Here is a 17,340-nt window from a genome sequence, read left to right on the forward strand (position 1 = left end):
CTCCATACGACATTAATTGTTTAAGATCACATTCGAAATCAACTAGCAAGTTATACCAGAATTAGATTGTACGACCGCAGAAACCCCTAATATCGTTTCGTTAGTAATGACAGTGTCGCCAGACGAGGGGAGGGAGCACGTCTTGAGGGGAAAAGTTACCCTCTCTCTGGCAGTACCGGACACATGCATGACAAAGACGAAACGCGTCACGTGATCGGGCCGCGGCGGAGTGTGGGGGAATAGCGTCGCAGAAGGGGAAGGTAGAGTGGAAACACAAGACTTGATCTGGCGACACTGAGTATTCATAATGTATAACTAACAGCGGATAGAGCTTTATGCTAATTCGCGTTTCACCAGAGCACTCCGGTAAACAGCGGAACTAGGGAAAAATATATATTCTGGACCAACTATATCCGTATGCTAACAATAAAGTAGAAACGTCGTTGATGCTTGAAAATGTACTTCCTTGTATTTCACAAATTTGTGGGTATTACAAGCACAGAAATCTTTACAGTCTACATGTGGTGTTACTATTATATGTTGATGCTTGAAAAGTCGAATTTTCCTTAAAGGGTTATATACCTTGGAAAAGTTTAAAAGTAAGAGAAATTCAATAGTTTTTTTCAGATATAAAATCACGTTTCTCTAAAAAATTAATATACAGGGTGACCCAAAAATACTGCACTTCCTTGGAAGGGATGGTTCCCAAAAGTAGGAACATGTTTGTTTTTAACCCTCAAGTGAACTATTTAACCAATGCGACCCCACAAATACATGCTAATAATTCTTTAATATGTGACTATTAATAATATAACTATTTGTGGATATTTAAGTTTACAATTATTAAATGTAAATATAAATAGAATTTGATTAAATCATTTATATAAAGTACATTTTTTGAAGGTCCACTTAAGGGTTAGGTGTCCGAAGGGGAGGATGGATGATGTTTTTCATTAGCTACAGCTACACACGAATGGAACGGTACTAAATTTTAAGGTTGTTCGTTTTCGATATTAATGAACTTCTCAGGGAAATAGACAGTGAAAGAAATAAGAGTAAAACGTTCACGTGGCAAGGCTTGGTTCATAGTAGCATAAGTCAGGTAAACGTAAATCATCATGGTTCAATGCTCGAGGCTGACCGGGGTCGCCAAAGCATTTTGCTTCAGCTCCGCTTGACAGCGATTGGCATTTATAATTCCCGGCAATGTAGCAAAAAAGTCGCGGAATGCGTTTGATTCGAACCCGTTTGAACGCGTTTCAGGAAACGTGAGTTAGTCCTTTCCACCGTGACGATCATATCGATTAGATCGTTCTTGCCGAGTGACTCGCGAACTATTGCGATTGCATTTTTTTTAAGTGGGCGCCGCGCCGCGGTCGTGGGAAATCGACGAAAATAACGATCAACATTAACGCATTCCGTTTCTTTCGGTTAATCATGAACGTTTCCGAACGAAACGTAGCTCCTAAGAAAGACAAAACTCGTCGGAAAAAAAATAATTAAAAGAAGTACAGTAAAGTCTTGACCTAAGCCGGTTCCTCGGGTCCGTGCTCCGACATAGATCGTGTAGGACTACTATTTTTTTATGACTTCACCGATTGTTTCTTAGATCTTGTGGTTCTACTATTTGTTTGTGACCTCGCCGACCACGCCGTCGATTAAACCACTAAATACAGTGCAAATTATATTGTATTTAACGTCACTTTAATCAGAAAAATGCCATAAATAATTTCGCGAAAGTGCCATAAAAAATAATGAATAATAAGGAAGTTTTGAAATTCGATTAGTAGTGGTTTACACCGATATACCCGACCCCGTATCGGATTACGCGGCATGTTTACACTTTACACTGCTCGGCGACCGAGGCAGCACGAGCTTCTTCGTCCTCCGCGGAGCATGCCCCCCCCCCGGAGGAGGGGTAGGCGATTTGATTAAGATCGTACAGATCCGTCCGACTTATTGTTAGATCAAGACTTTACTGTACACTGCATTACACGGAGCTCGAAAGAATCGTTTGCACTTTTGAAATTCACCGTTTCGCAATGGCGGCGAACAGGCATTTCCGTCGGAATGTTCCTCCTTTATTTCCAGCAGACACACGAATACAGAAACGGAACAATGCGTAACGTGTGACGGTAACTCGGTGAATGGTCGAACGACGGACGCGTTCAACAGCAGAAACGTGAACATTGATTGGCGTACATTTTATTAATCACTTTTTATATGTACATGTGGACATATTGTGTGTATGTACGTACGTAAGGCGGTTGTCAGAGTAATGTAAATAGACGACACCACTATAGTCACAATCCTTTTAAAAATAACATGCGCGACACAGCCGGGGGCGGACGAAGTCTTGAAAAAGTGAATGGACTCGTTCTTCCCCGTTACTTTCTATCAACGTTTGAACCGTTTAATAATAATTATTCGAAAATTTCATAAACCTTGTGTTACCGTCTCCACCAGCTGGCTCTCCGAGGACCGTTAATTAGATTAACGGTCGCCAATGGGCAGACAGTCTTTCCACTTTAGCGGCAAGGGCATTTCTCGCGCGTACGGTTACACCTATAGCAAAACGCGTCGCAACGGCAGTAAATCTAACTACAATAAGCGCATAGTATCGCCGAGCAGCCGATGCACCGTGTGGTTGGCCGCCGCTCCGCCGCGCCGATCCATCTCTATCCTCTTGCCGATCCTACCGAGGCACAAGCATCAGGTACCTGCAATCTGTCGCAATATTTCGAACCGATTCAAAAAAACTCGTCCGTGACGGACGACCTATTTTCTCAACGGGGAATGCGGTGGCATTAGGTTCGTCGGTGTCGGGGTCGGGCTGCTGCTACAGGATCGACTTAGCGCCCTGTGAGGCTCCACAGTGAGGAATGTCCTGTCGCTGGTTGGGGGTGCAGAAGTGATTTCCGGTTCTATGGGGCTGGGACATCGCCTCTGGGTGCAGATCGACAGGTTGCTCCTGGACAGCGTTTGCAATGGTATCTGGTAGATCCTTATCGGCTTCCAATCGTTCTGGCTATCTGCGAAAGGTGAGCACAATCACATCTTTTCGTCGGCCTCGACGCGAGTACATTTTCATCACGGAACTCGGCTATCGACATTTCCTTCGCTGACTTACGGTTACGGACAAAAGTTTAAGACGATCAATCGCAATTTCAATATTTCGCGTGTTGTAAAAATACTAATAACTAGACGGTGAATTTTTAGCACTTATAGCAACAATTAGTAGTCGCAACATTTGACGAAAAACTCTCGGGTCGGAACGAATAATCCGGATAATCAGGTTCTACTGTATATTAAAAAATAATCAACAATTTTCTACTTTGCGGTTGAAGCATTTTTTCAGAGGTGCATACTCTTTCGAAACAATGCACGCAAAATCTCGGACGTCTGCAACAAATGCGACACAATTAACCGTTGCGAAACTTGCGATAATCGTCTGTTGAACTTTATCAGCCGAAACGTTCATTTCTGCGTGCACTTGTCCAACAAAGAAAAGGAATCGACTGGCGAATCGACTCCGAAGGAGGCGCGACTACGTTTACGAAATCGGCGAAGGCTTGCGAAAGACGAAGCCGATAGCTTTGAGGAATCCTGTTGCGTTTCATCCCGAGCGTTGCGTGCATTGCGAAACCGCGCGAATTACAGAAATAGTAGGAAAATTATGATTTCTCCCAGACGAGCGTACATACTTTGCGAGTTAGATCGAGAGGACGAAGATTGCGCGAAAGGAGGCGGACTAGAAACCGGTTCTTCTTTGTCCGAAGGCTTCGCGTCCAGCCGAATTCTTTCGCACTTCCTCGGCAGAAACTCCGGAGCCGTCGTCGCGAAGAAGATGTCTTGCTTCGATGTGATTAAATTCAGATTCGGCATGGCCATCGTGTGCACCAGATTCCCGTTGATGATCAGCCGAATCTCCATGGTGTCCTTGGTGAATGCGATCACATAGGGGAAGGCACAGGCTGAAAATAGTTCTTTATTTACAAGTGTCCCCGAGAGCCGGGAAATCGTGTCGAATAGACGCACGACCGTCTCTAGTACAGATCGGAACATGGTAAATTTGGCGACGCTGTCTCAGTACGATTTGAAGTCATTTGTGTATATGTAGTAGCTTGATTGAAACAGCTGATCAGACTGATGTTCTGTCTGCATGCGGCGTTGCCACATCACATGTTCCGGCCTATAACGGCTATACTTTACCTATAGCGGCTGGCACGGAATTCCAATTGAAATCGAACTCTGATGGCGCGGTGTTCTCTTCGACCAATTTTTGGAAATGACATGTGTCTACGAGTACGAAGATTCTATTAAAAACCATACCACGGAGATAATTTCCGATGTGTACGTACTATTGTAGCAGAGTATTAATTCCGGTTCTTCGTCCTCGCAGAGATCCAAGGCTGCGACCAAGTGCGGCTTCGACGTTCCGTCGATGTGAAGAATCCTGGTGCTTCCGGACGCAGAGATCAGTTCGAAGTGGTGCCGAACTCCGCAACAGAGGGTCCATTCGTTGGCAGAGTCTGTGCTCTCGATCATCGTGACTAGCGATGGTGTTTCGCTCGCATTGAACTCTTTCAATACCGTGAAACCGTCCACGGTGTCCGTGTCCGATGTGGAACACCATGCTGTCCAAGCTGCGCTGTGTTTCCATTGAAGCACCGTCAGACGTCGGCCAACTGCCACGCACTAAAAGCAATTGCATCATAAGCAAATGAAACAAAGGAGAATGAAGAATTAGAGATTTGAGACTTCCGGGTGTAAGTATAGCTTAGAAACGGGCGGGTAGAGTGGGAGACAAGTTTTAATCTAACGACACTGCAAGGAAGAACTATAAAAGGACACGGCTTACACCAAGGTCGTCTCTGTACAGGCCGGAACATGTGATGTGGCAACACCGCATACAGACAGAACATCAGTCCGATCAAGCTACTGCATATGCGCAGTAGCATACAATATGTAGAGAACGACTTCAAATCGCTTTAAATCAGACTGAGACAGCGTTGCCAAATGTACCATGTTCCGATAACTCGAGAGCCTCAGCAATAAAAGCTGTAAGAACGAAGAAGTTGAGCGGAAAGAATACCATGCGCAGATGAGATCCACCAGGCATGGTGGTGGTGTACAGATGACAGCCTCTTGATCGTGGTAGCCTTCTGTCTTTAATGTGGGACCGTCCCCTAACAGCCAAGGGACGCACTCGAATGCGTCCACGTGGACGAACTGACGGCTTAAATTTCGCCGTGGCTCGCGAGAAATTGTCCCAATCATTGTCTTCGCTTTCGTCAGCGTCGTCGTCAACGTCGTCTCCGTCGCCGTTATCCTCGCAGTCCTGATCATCCTCCCGCTCGTTCAACACCTCTCCGGATCTGTTAGCTGTGGTGCCGTTTTCGAATTCTCTCAAACGAAACACGTAGACGTTGCTCTCTTTTCCTTTGTCTCCCGTCCGGAATAGTAGTATTCCATGTTGTTCTACTACGTCTAGTTGTTTAATTTGTACGGACTCGTCGAAGATCATTCTGTGGGACAGGCAGTCTGAAATATCAAGCGGATATTTATCGTTCGCTCGGGGTACGCCGACGAACAAAGGTATACCGAGTTACACCGAATTTGATGTTTGAAGCTAATGTAAATCCAAACCAAAACACTTCGTGTAAAGGTTGACCAAGTTCCCCGGCCCATCCACTTCAGTGATATGAAGGATGGACCAAGTTCCTCCCGCCTATCAAAGTTGTGATATGATGGATGGACCAAGTTCCTCTTGCCTATAAGGGCTGTGATATCGGGAAAGACCAATTCCCAGAGGCCAATGATTGTTGCACTTACCTAATTCAAACGTTACAACCTAGGGAACTTGGCGTCTGCGCTGGCACTACTATTTTGACTTGCATGAGAAAAATTTATATCCGGATACGGCGCAGAAGGAGACGATTCTGCAGGAGACGAAGCAACGGTAGATTTTAAAAAATTCATAAGATTTTTGCTTGAGCACTTGGGAATCCGGATATAAATTTTTCTCATGCAAGTCAAAATACTAGTGCAAATAACTCGACAGCTTAGAGGTGGCGGGAGGGGAACTTGGTTCGCGCGCGTTGATAATGAAACAGAGTGTTTACATCAACGGAACCCTGATAGAATTCGGTAAGCACGATCATGGTCTTTGTACGTTAAGTTATGCTTTTTAAAGAATAACTTCTCAGTAGGTCAATATATTATACAATTGAATTCGTCTTTTTATTAGCTATAATGTTCCATTAAAAAAGAAACGGAATAGACATCTTCAATAAACCATTGAACCAATCATTTTCTGCCCGAAACATTTTCTTGTATTACTAAAAGCAATGGAGATATTTTCGGTGTAAGTGTTAGATGCCTCACACCCTGTATAACCGTTTCAAATAGTTATTTTCAGAGCCGTTTCAACCCCTGGTACGAATGCTTTCGTGGGTCGGTGTACGGAAGATAGTAAGAATGATGAGGGGACATTACCTTCTATTAAAAAGGTACCACTCTCCGTAGCAAGAATGACTTTACTGTCCAGCCAAACGTCCCCGCAGACGACCTCGTGAGGAAAGTCCGGATAGATGCATCTCGGCTCCCAAGGTCTGGGCTTCAATGGGCCAGCAGTGGCCAGCGAAGTGGGTGCTAGTCCTCGCACGATAGCTTCCAGCTTCAAGGCCTGGCCGACGCGTACCACCTCGACAGCACGCGTCTCCTCGCGACGTCGACCTGGAGCCTCCACCACATCCGACAAAGCTCGTCGGTTTAACATGCTCTGCGAAAATGCAACGGGTGTTCGTTCCAGGAGGGAGAGGGGATACAGCCAATGCGCGGTTCATCTTCAAGCTTATCGAAATTTTGCAATTCGCGTTGGTAAATCCATGCCGGAAGCATTCTCGAAGGAAGACGATACTACGTTCGAACTCTACGTTTGCAGTCCAAGTTGTTTTCTGGTCAAACTTACGTTGCTCTTGCCGTCCTGCGTGTGCTCTTGGTACATGTCCCTGAGGAGCGCGTCCAGGGTCCTCTCTCGCTTCCGCGAGAACGTGGGCGTGTTGAAGGTGGCCTTCTCGCCGTTGATCAGCTTGACGAGCAAGAACTCCCGTAGGGTGAACGGGTCCTCGAAGACAGGCGGACAGGGCAGGCTGGGTCCGAATAAAGGGACGCTCTCATCGCAATAGATGGCCACGCGCCATCCTTTGTTGTTCCCCTCGGTGGATACGACGGCGAACACGTCTGCGTCAAAAGATCCGGTTCAATCTCCGGCGGCCGTCGCGTTGCATCGCGTCGTCGCGTCGGTCCACAAGGGTAAACGACTTACGCGTAAATTGGCTCCTGATGCAATTTGGGTTGAACGTGTCTATAACGTCGGGGTCGTCTGTGTAAATAATATTCACGATATCATTACCGATGTGCCGCTTCCTCTCCAGTTGCTGCGGGTTGTCCTTTGAGTATGGTAGCATCGTACTGACATGGTACATCACTTCGTGGCCAGCGTACACCGTGTAGTAACTTTCCTTACCGGTCATGTCGCCTGAAATTTCGTGTCGCGTGTCAGTCAAAATAGGTCAAGTCGAGTTAACTATTTGACGACCATGTCAACCAATCTCTGGACCTGAATAACTTGAAGACCTTGTTATATGTTATCAAGGTCAGCATTCTGAACAACTTTTTCTGACCACTGAACAATGATTGCAAACATCTACGGACACGCGATACAGCGAATTTTCTGAGAGGGGGTGCAAAGAGGTCCTCCGACTTAAAGGTCAAACGCGGTCATTGGGAAAAGGTAAAGTTCGCTACAGTCATTTAAACAGTTTACTGCGAACATTTTAAAAATTGAGGTAGCGGTGGTAACATGTAAGGGACAAGTTGTTCAGAATGATGACCTTGATAACATATTTCAAGGTCATAAGATCCCCTATCACTCACCGTCTGAGTTTAATCTCATTGAACTCGTGTTCAATTATACATAGAGAATATAAGATTGATAGTAGTTCTAGTCAAATCTTATGAAATATCTTACCGGCAGGTAAGAAATATTTCCATGAAAATAAAATAAGAAGATGAACGGTTGTGCGGCATTTTAGACAGATATTCCGTTATAGATCGTGAAGTCCTCGCTTTAAGGAATGTTCGATAATGGCGGTGGCAAAATTGTCAAAGCAAAAAATACGGTAATATAGAAAATGGCCGGCACCTTTCACGTCCAAGCCACCTCTGTATTTGTCCCAGTTCTTCAACCATATTCTCTCGCCCATGATCTCCAGGAAGTTCTCGAACTCCGGGCTACTCTGCTCTGTAAACGAGACACCGTGTAGAATGGTAACAGCTGACCTATTTAATCGTTGAAGTTTCACCACTAATCAATTTACCATTAGACAGCATCTCGTCGTCGGTGGTTTGCCCCTTTTTCGCATATATCACACCGAACTTGAAGTTCACCGAGCCCTCCTGCTCCTCCAGCAAGAGCAGGTCCTGCGGCGCGAAACTTAGTTGTATACTTGTCCGATCGGGTTATAGGTCTGGGTATGGGCATCACTAGAGGGCAAGGAAACTCACCTTCTGTATCTCCGGCGAGAAAACTTCGCGCGGTACTTTATCGAGCTTCTCCAGTCCGAAGAAGTTGCTGAAATTTCAATCAGATCCGAATAAAATTCGCGTTAGATTGTCCCTTATCTACAGGGTGTTTCCTTAATCTTGCGCTTCTTAATAACTTCGTTAGTTTTGCCGACATAAAAAAAATTGACGACCTTCATTACGGTAGTACTAATAACATTTACCTGAGAATTTGCCTGATCGTTATCGTTTTGTTCGAAGAGTATGGCAGCGATATTTTCTGGGCGCCCTAAATATTTCATTTCTTTCGTTACTAAAGTCTGTACGTTGTTTCTCGTAATGTTTCTTTCACTGTATAATGAGCTACTTACGGTTTTCCTCCACAAAATGACCCTGTAGTGAGGGACACTTTGATCGCTAACTTCGCTTGTCACGACTGACAAAAACAAAGGATTTCTTTCCTGATCAGCAGCAACGTAATTCTGATGCACTGAGGATAAATGCACAAAGAGATTAGCAATTGTTTTTATCTTACTTTATTAAGGAAACTTAATTAGTTTTATATGATTGAAGAATTACAGTAAAGTCTTGATCTAAGAAAACGGGAACCGTAGGATCTAAGAAAAACGAATATCCCTTCGAGCAGTGAAGTGTCAGAGCAGTGTAAAGTGTAAACATGCCGCCAAAACTTCTTTGTTTTCCGTTATTTTTTTATGAGGCTCTCGTCAACTTATTATACAGGGTGTCTCAGCTGAAGGAGGCCACCTAAACATCTCCTTTATTTTTAATGGTACAAAAAAGATATTTATGGCATAATTTAAATGGTATCGAAGCAGGAATATCATAGAAGAACAATTTCTTTTGTCCGGTTATCTTTTCATAGTTCTTTCAAGGTCATCGTTATTTTTTTTTTTATCGGGAGAACTTATTTGTTTTTATTTCATCTTATAGCGGCTGGAAAAATACATTTGAATATAAGTCGTTAACAAGATGGAATAAAAAAAATAAGTTTTCCGGATAAAAGAATAACGATGACCTCGAAAAAACTATGAAAAAATAACCGGACAAATAAAAATTGTTCTTCTATGATATTCCTCCTTCGATACCATTTAAATTATGCCATAAATATCTTTTTTGTGCCATTAAAAATAAAGGAGATATTTAGGTGGCCTCCTTCAGCTGAGACACCCTGTATTATATAATGACACTAAACACTGTCGCGACACCTTGGAAGCATAGTGGATTCGAAGAAGATATAACGAATAAAACAATCTCGCTATCGAACGGGATACTTATCGAAAATTCTTAAAATCACAGGTAGACACTTTACTTACATTTTCCGAGGAAGTACTTGAAATACCAGCGCGTTTGGTACTCGGGATTTTCCAATATCGGTGTGCTGGGCGAGCCGAACATCTGCATAATGATAATGATAACGATCGGGTTTTATCGACAACGAAATTGGGGGACAGGAAAAGTGAGACGGGTTTCAGGAAACTGGCAAAATATTCTTGTCTAATCGACTCGTTGTTAAGTCATTACTCAAGAAAAATGGAATTTGTGAAAATTAAAATATCAGGTGATATTGATTTATGCCGCATTTTTTTCGAAAAATCAAGCACTGTGCGACGCGACTATATCAAATTGTACCACGTCATTCAGAAAGTTCTTAGCCTGACACATAGATGATATTGTTAGCAGCAAAAACATATCGTTGCTGGAAACATTCGTCCTTGATGTGAACATACCATACATTCCAAATTGATCTGTCAAATAGCTTGCTGCAGGCAGCTGATTAAGGTAGACGTGTTTGCTTTGGTTAGAATAATGGGAAACTTGAAAAATCGTGCAGTCATTGAATATTTATATGAAAAAGGATTAAGCGCAAAGGAAATTTTTGATGATATGGTGAATGTGTTAGGGTACAGTGCTTCTTCATATGCAGTGGTAAAAAAATGGGTTGCTCTATTTAAACATGGTCGTACAGACATTAATGATGATCCACGTTCAGGACGTCCAAGAACTGCAACCACTTCAGAAATGATTGATCATGTTCACGATTTGGTTTTGGAAGATCGCCGACTAACTGTGGTTGATCTAGCTGAGGCCACAGGCATCCCAACTGGATCAGTTCATGAGATCTTAGCTAATGAATTAGGTATGAGAAAGCTATTGACAAGATGGGTGCCGCATTCGTTAAATTCGGATCAAAAACGCATTCGCGTGAAATGTTCTCAACAACATTTGGATCGTCTGCGAACAAATAAAACTGACTTTGTGCGTCGATTTCTAACCATGGATCAAACTTGGGTTTACCACTATAATCCTACATTGCGACAACAAATCGCAGAGTTGACTGAGCCTGGTTGTTCAGCTCCAAAGCAGCCAAAGTGGTCAAAATCGACAAAGAATGTCATGGCATCCGTTTTTTGGGAAGCAAAAGGATTTTGTTAATTGATTACCTTCAAATCAGGAAAACAATAACACGAGAGTATTACTGAAACCTTTTGGATCAACTGGATGCACAAATTCGGGAGAAAAGACTTGGCTTAACGGAGAAAAAAGTCATTTTTCGCCAGGACAATGCACCGGCTCACAAAGATGTTCTTGCAATGGCCAAATTGAAGGAGTTACGCTATGAATTGTTGCAGCATCCACCATATTCACCAGACCTGGCCCCTCTAACTTCCATTTGCTCCCAAACCTCAAAAAAGTCCTATGTGGCAGGCGTTTTTCGTCAAATGAAGAAGTTATAACAGCCGTAGATGAGGATTTTATGTCTCGAGGAAAATCATTTCAGAGATGGGGTAAATGAATTAGAAAATCGCTGGAAAAAATGTATCGAGCTTAAGGGAGAATATACTGAAGAATAAATGTATTTTGACTCATTAGTTCGTGTCATTTCATTGTTAGGCTACGAACTTTCTGAATGACCTAGTGCATAGTGTCGAAAGTGTGAACTGTATTCCTCCAAAGAGTCCGTAGGAAAGATGGCTGACGGAAGGATGGACGACACGCAAAGAGACATAATTACGCTGTTCTTACTTCTTCTTTCTCGCCGGGAGAATCGCCGTTCTCGACCCGAAATCTTCTACCATTGTCGGAGCCGTCTTGCTCGATCTGCGGCAGCTAAAAGGCGATTTCAAAGGGCTACATTAGCAACTGTGAGAACCGTGTCTGGTACAAGAGCGCCGTGTTCCAGTTTCGGAGTAGCTCCGTTACGCGTCGAGAGCCGGAAAAACGAACGGCGCACCGCGACCCGTTTTCCCCGTTCTTCTGTAATTAACTTTTATTGTGCCGCAGCCTGTCGCCCTTTTTATTCGACCGCTACAATTTGTTCAAACTTTGCTACTCGCGAACGCCAGCAATCCTGTATCTCGTACTGCTCAAATTGCTATCGCCACCGGTAAAACTAACCTTGTCAAGGAAATAGTACGACGTGATAAATACAGTAATAAGTCCCGATATATAAGAAAAACATACGGATCGAAGTGTCAACTATATCGTGCACAAACACTATACCTTGATCTCTTATCGCTGGCGTCGAACGTAGACAAGGATAGCGAGTAAACAGTGACTTTGAAGTACCATTTAAAAAAATAAAGGTGCCCTTAACAACACTAAAAAAGAAAATTTTCAAACTTTTTTTATTGCATGTATAGCCAATCGAATATTCATCGAATTCTGTTTAAAATATTTTTTTGTCAGATTATCGCAAGCACTTAATTGAAAAATCATGAAAAGTGTTACGTGGGACACCCTGTATATTGGGTTGAGACGAAAGTTTGTAGCCTTTCTTAAATTAAAATTCAAAGATAAAATTAATACTTATTCATTTTATTCAGTAACATAGTTTCCATTCTGTTCTATCACATGTCGCCATTTTTGACGCAACGTGTGTCATGTTATTGGATAAATCTGTGGATAAAAATATCTTAATTGTATCCTCGAATTTTAATTTATCAATGGCTATACAAACTTTCGTTCCAATCCAATAACTTCATATGTAATCTAGTCTTTTCAAGTGGTAGTGAGGATTATGTCATACAATATGATTTTATACGCACAACAGGTTCTTCCATAACTTTTATCAAGATTACTATCCTTGAGACACAGTGATGCGAAAGAACGTCTTTAAAAAAATAATTTGGAAAAGAATATTCAAAGCAGATGGATAAAAAATAATATTTCGTTGTGTCAATGTGTGACACAATGCACTATTTGTGCTGTGAAATGTGCTAATCTTTTGACTGCAGGCAGCACGTATGCAATGTGCATGTCTAAAGTTTCGACACTATCTGCAGTAACATACATGTGTACCTTGGAGATTTTCTCTGTAGTATACATATAGTGACCTTGAATGTTAGAGAGTGGTATTTTAGGTAGCATTACAAAATATTCTTGCAATGATTTGTATATCAAAACATTTTAATGAATTATCATTGAAGAAAGTGTCATAAAAATGCAATAAATCTTTTACTGGAGCAATACAAAAATGGACTGCTATACAGCTTCTTGTTATAATTTGGTTGTGAAAGTGACTAAAATTATTCAAGTATTGTGATATGTATATTTATTAATTCACGTATTTCGAGGTTGTTATCAATGAAATCAGAGTTTAAAAATAGTTGACATACACCAACGCATCACTTTTGCATTTTTGCGGCGTAGTTTGTGAAAAAATCATGCATTCTACGTGTAGAGCGTAGATGTCTACATATTGAACGGTATAATCATTGCTGATTACGCGTCGAACCAGGCGAACGATGGCGATTGTAATGGCAATTTACAGAATTAGATATTGCATTACGAATTCGTGCTAAATAAAAGTCTTTTTGTGAGAATGCAAAAATACTGCGTTTACAACATACAGGGTATTTCACCTAACTTGACCATCCTAAATATCTCGTTTATTTTTGGAGCCCGGAAACATGTCGGAGGCAAAAATTTTCTTAAGGTCACTCGATTGGAAATTTCAAGGTCATCGAACATTTTTTAAACGCGACTACATATTTTCATTACAACAGTCTCATAGCTTATAAAAAAAAAACAAATTCAACGATGTGCAATATGTTGACCTTCACGTGATCAGTCACTCATCTTTAAGCACCCATAACTTTCGAACCAGTGAATTCCTCGCATTAAAACTTGGTTTTTCGGCATTTTTTCATCAAAATCTACAGAATTATATAAAAAAAGTTGAAAATTTTTGGCCCCTTAAATTGATGTTAGCCGAACAGTTAGACTTGTACAGTAAATCGTGTTGGGTATGGGTGATTTTAAATTGAAGTGTTTACATGTGACACCATTGCATCGGTTGGAATAATCACGGTTCTTCAGAATCGTCAATTAAACAAGCAAATATGCTCCGAATTGTGTCATGTTTGGTCTCATTTTAATCAGAAAAGTGTGACAAATATGCCGGTATAAGTGGATGGATTGGTGTTGTCTTACTGATATGTCTAATTCTGAATTTTACAGGATTCATTTTTCGCAAATATTGTGCACGTCACCAGCGCCCGCTCTAGCGGTTACGTCGCACAGTGGGACCTTTCGTCCAAATCGGAGACAAAATCAAAGAACTTTCGATAGAAATGAGGTAGAGCGATGAAATTTTTTAAAAATTAAAGTTGAAACTTTGCAGAATATGGGAAAAATAGGGAGATTATGGTACGAACGTTTTTTGACCTTGAGAAAATTCGTTAAACATGTAGAATTTCAAGAAATTGATTTTGCAATATTCTGAGGTCGTAGACAAATTTTGAGACCAGATTTGAAATCAGCGTGAAAAAATCTACGGGAAATGAAGTACAGCATGTTCAAAAAAAATTTTTTCTGCGCGTGGTATCGGAAAAACCACAATTTTCTCGAAATTGTGCAAGTTTAACGAATTTAAACAACGAAAGTTTAACAACGTTAAAAAACGTTCTTACCATAATCTCCCTATTTTTCTCATATTCTGCAATGTTTCAGCTTTAATTTAAAAAAAATGTCATCGCTCTACCTCATTTCTATCGAAAGTTCTTTGATTTTGTCTCCGATTTGGACGAAAGGTCCCACTGTGCGTCGCCCCGGACAAAAAGACAAATTGTCGCCCCTGAAGAATATACATATATATTTTTTGAATAAAGATACATATTTTTTATTTTCAATAAAGATGAAATCATTTTATCTAAATTTTAATAAAACAATGTATTTAGAAAGAAACATATAACATGACATAACATTGATATAATCAAACAGTACAAAACGGTAGAAATTAATTAAGAAATATCTGTACCTAGCCACAAATTGATAACCATATAATTTTTTACATTTTTAAATGCTATTAAAAATGTGTATTATTGCACAAACAATTAAAATGCCATTATCTTGAAAATAAAACAAGGTAACACCAACTATACGCTAAAATTAGAAAAACTTTCTTTTCTTACTTTCAGTTCTGTTAACTTTTTTATTACATCTTTTAAATTTACTTGATCAGCAATTTCATGGTCAATTGCCAAAATGGCCGAACAATTATGATGATTTTGTGTAGTAGTCGAACGTAAAAAGTTCTTAATTCATTTTACGCTGCGCACTGTAAATTGTTAGCTAACGAAAAAATCGGTATGTGAAATTTTCTATTAATTGGGTATTCAACACATCAATATTTTTCTCACACTTACAGCCAAAATGGCGGGTTGCCCGCCCCTAGAGCGGACCCTGACGTCACATACAATATCGAAACTGTATGAACTTTCGCGACAATTCAATATTTCATTTTCGGAGCCACTCCAAATTTTTCTAGATATTTCTCAAATGCTCTCACCATTTCCACGCTGCCATAGTACCGTCTGGAGAGGACACCTCGCCTGGCAATCGCATCCGTGGTGGACCTGAAACATGTCAAAAATCCGTAGATTGGTTACGGATCTACTACCAAATTTCGCACTGCGTCCCATATCACCGAAGGTAAAGAAAAGGAAATACACAGCCCTTCTTTCCAGAATCCTCGGACATTTCTTGCCCGTTCCGCCACCGGGGTATCTAGGTTAATGAGGCCAGTCTGCCAGGTATGACCCTGGATCGCGTCAATTAACCCGTTGCTTAGCTAAATTCAAGTGATGCTCGATCGAAACTGATAATAGTCGTGGGTTTCGAGTACTCTATTCTTACATCGTTCTTACTTTATATAAATTTGCTGGAAGACTTTCTTAACTTCGCCACATCGATGGTTGCAGGAACCGTAAGGTAGCTTGGCAGAAGATCCTCAGATATCTTTTTAAATTTCGTAATAAGTTTAATCCGTATGTCTATATCTTTTCAAATTTCGTAAAAAGTTTAATCCGTATATGTATATCTTTTTAAATTTCGTAATAAGCTTAATCCGTATATGTATATCTTTTTAAATTTCGTAATAAGTTTAATCCGTATATGTATATCTATCAATAAAACGTACTTCACTATGAAATGGACGAAAACTGAATGTTAACACATTGATATTATAATTCGTCGTCATATCAATTCTTGTATACCACCCCACTGCACTGGAGGCTATGTTTCTCCTCTGGGACCAAAAATTTTCCACAATTTCAAATAGAGTCCTGTAGATTTTGACGAGAAAACTCCAGAAATGCAAGTCTTAAAGCGCGGAGTCCACCCGTTCGAAAGTTATACGCCTGTAAAGTTAAGCAATTTCAAGGGTTTTTGAGAGATAAGAGCATTTGTTTAGTAGCGCATACTTTTGGTATAGAATTTTAATTAAAGATTGGTATTGATATATCGAAAATTAAGGAAAGTGTTGTCGAAAACCAAATTAGATCTTCTTAGTTGTTGGAAAGGTTCCTGATATTCTAATTTTAATATGCAACGCATCAAGCTCATGGAGCATACTGTCACCTGGGGGATTCTTGATTCGTGCAATAATCTGTGCTTGCGACTTTAATTAATTGCGAGTTTTTGTGAATGTAACTCGGGCGTTCGAATTACCGTTGTAGAATTGCTGTTCTTATGTGTTTGTACAGCCACCTAGCGAATAAGCTCAGTAAATAGCAATATGGTGGCGCCCTTACCTGTAACAAACGCTTGAAATCGCTCAACTTTATACGCGTATAGCTTTTGAACGAGTGAACTCCGCGCTTTAAAACTTGCATTTTTCGAGTTCTCTCGTCAAAATCTACAGGGTTGTATAAAAAGAAATGCAAAAGTTTTGGTCCCAGAAGGAAAGGCTCAACCTAAACTACAATGGCGGACAGAAGAAATTTTAAAATTGGAGTTCCTGCATATTGTTTTGTAAATGTTGATAACATACACCTAATTTGGAGCTTCTTTGTTAGACTATACGACATCAAACTTCTTTTATATGCAGCGGACAAAAATCAGTTCAAGATCTTTTGCATTGTAATAATACTAACAACTATATACAAGTATACCCTGTTGTTATTAAAGACTTATGTTTGTGGATGAAGTTCGATGCTTTAGCGGGAATCACACAAAAATTATTTTTATACCAAACATTTTTGTACACCCTGTACATTTCTTTGGAACCATATTTCCTTTCGCATAAGGTGAAAGAAAACATGATCGGCAATTTATAAAATTAGCAGTATTTCATCCGAGGCGATATGTGTCGTGGAAAGTCCTTTTACGATTACACTGAGAACCTCGGGAATTTCGAAGGAAAACGAGAACACCGATGACAAACACGTGAGAAACGGGACAATTTATTTGGCCAGTGGTGGAAGCACAGGTTGTGATTTATAAGAGAATCTCATAGAATTTTTCATTTGA

At 40.9% G+C, this 17,340-nt stretch overlaps 1 protein-coding gene across 8 annotated transcripts in view; it reads right to left on the bottom strand.

Moving 5' to 3' along the window:
• Nucleotides 1–2,189: 2,189 nt before the first annotated feature.
• Nucleotides 2,190–17,340, bottom strand: part of LOC143207083 (GTPase-activating Rap/Ran-GAP domain-like protein 3) — a 55,464-nt gene continuing 40,313 nt past the window's right edge. For 7 of the 8 annotated variants that reach the window (XM_076420144.1, XM_076420143.1, XM_076420141.1 and 4 more), the window contains 16 exons: nt 15,380–15,446; nt 11,614–11,697; nt 9,903–9,984; nt 8,940–9,058; nt 8,793–8,857; nt 8,572–8,638; nt 8,385–8,487; nt 8,210–8,308; nt 7,331–7,543; nt 6,974–7,245; nt 6,499–6,784; nt 5,096–5,544; nt 4,362–4,698; nt 4,213–4,299; nt 3,705–3,974; nt 2,190–3,032 (listed from right to left, as the gene is read on the bottom strand). In XM_076420144.1, coding sequence (XP_076276259.1) covers nt 2,779–3,032; nt 3,705–3,974; nt 4,213–4,299; nt 4,362–4,698; nt 5,096–5,544; nt 6,499–6,784; nt 6,974–7,245; nt 7,331–7,543; nt 8,210–8,308; nt 8,385–8,487; nt 8,572–8,638; nt 8,793–8,857; nt 8,940–9,058; nt 9,903–9,984; nt 11,614–11,697; nt 15,380–15,446 — 2,854 coding nt within the window. In that variant the 3' untranslated portion in view covers nt 2,190–2,778. The remainder of the gene's footprint in view (nt 3,033–3,704; nt 3,975–4,212; nt 4,300–4,361; nt 4,699–5,095; nt 5,545–6,498; nt 6,785–6,973; nt 7,246–7,330; nt 7,544–8,209; nt 8,309–8,384; nt 8,488–8,571; nt 8,639–8,792; nt 8,858–8,939; nt 9,059–9,902; nt 9,985–11,613; nt 11,698–15,379; nt 15,447–17,340) is intronic. The other variant, XM_076420142.1, reaches the window with a different exon arrangement.

This window comes from Lasioglossum baleicum, chromosome 3 (assembly GCF_051020765.1).
Source record: "Lasioglossum baleicum chromosome 3, iyLasBale1, whole genome shotgun sequence".
NCBI lineage: Eukaryota > Metazoa > Arthropoda > Insecta > Hymenoptera > Halictidae > Lasioglossum > Lasioglossum baleicum.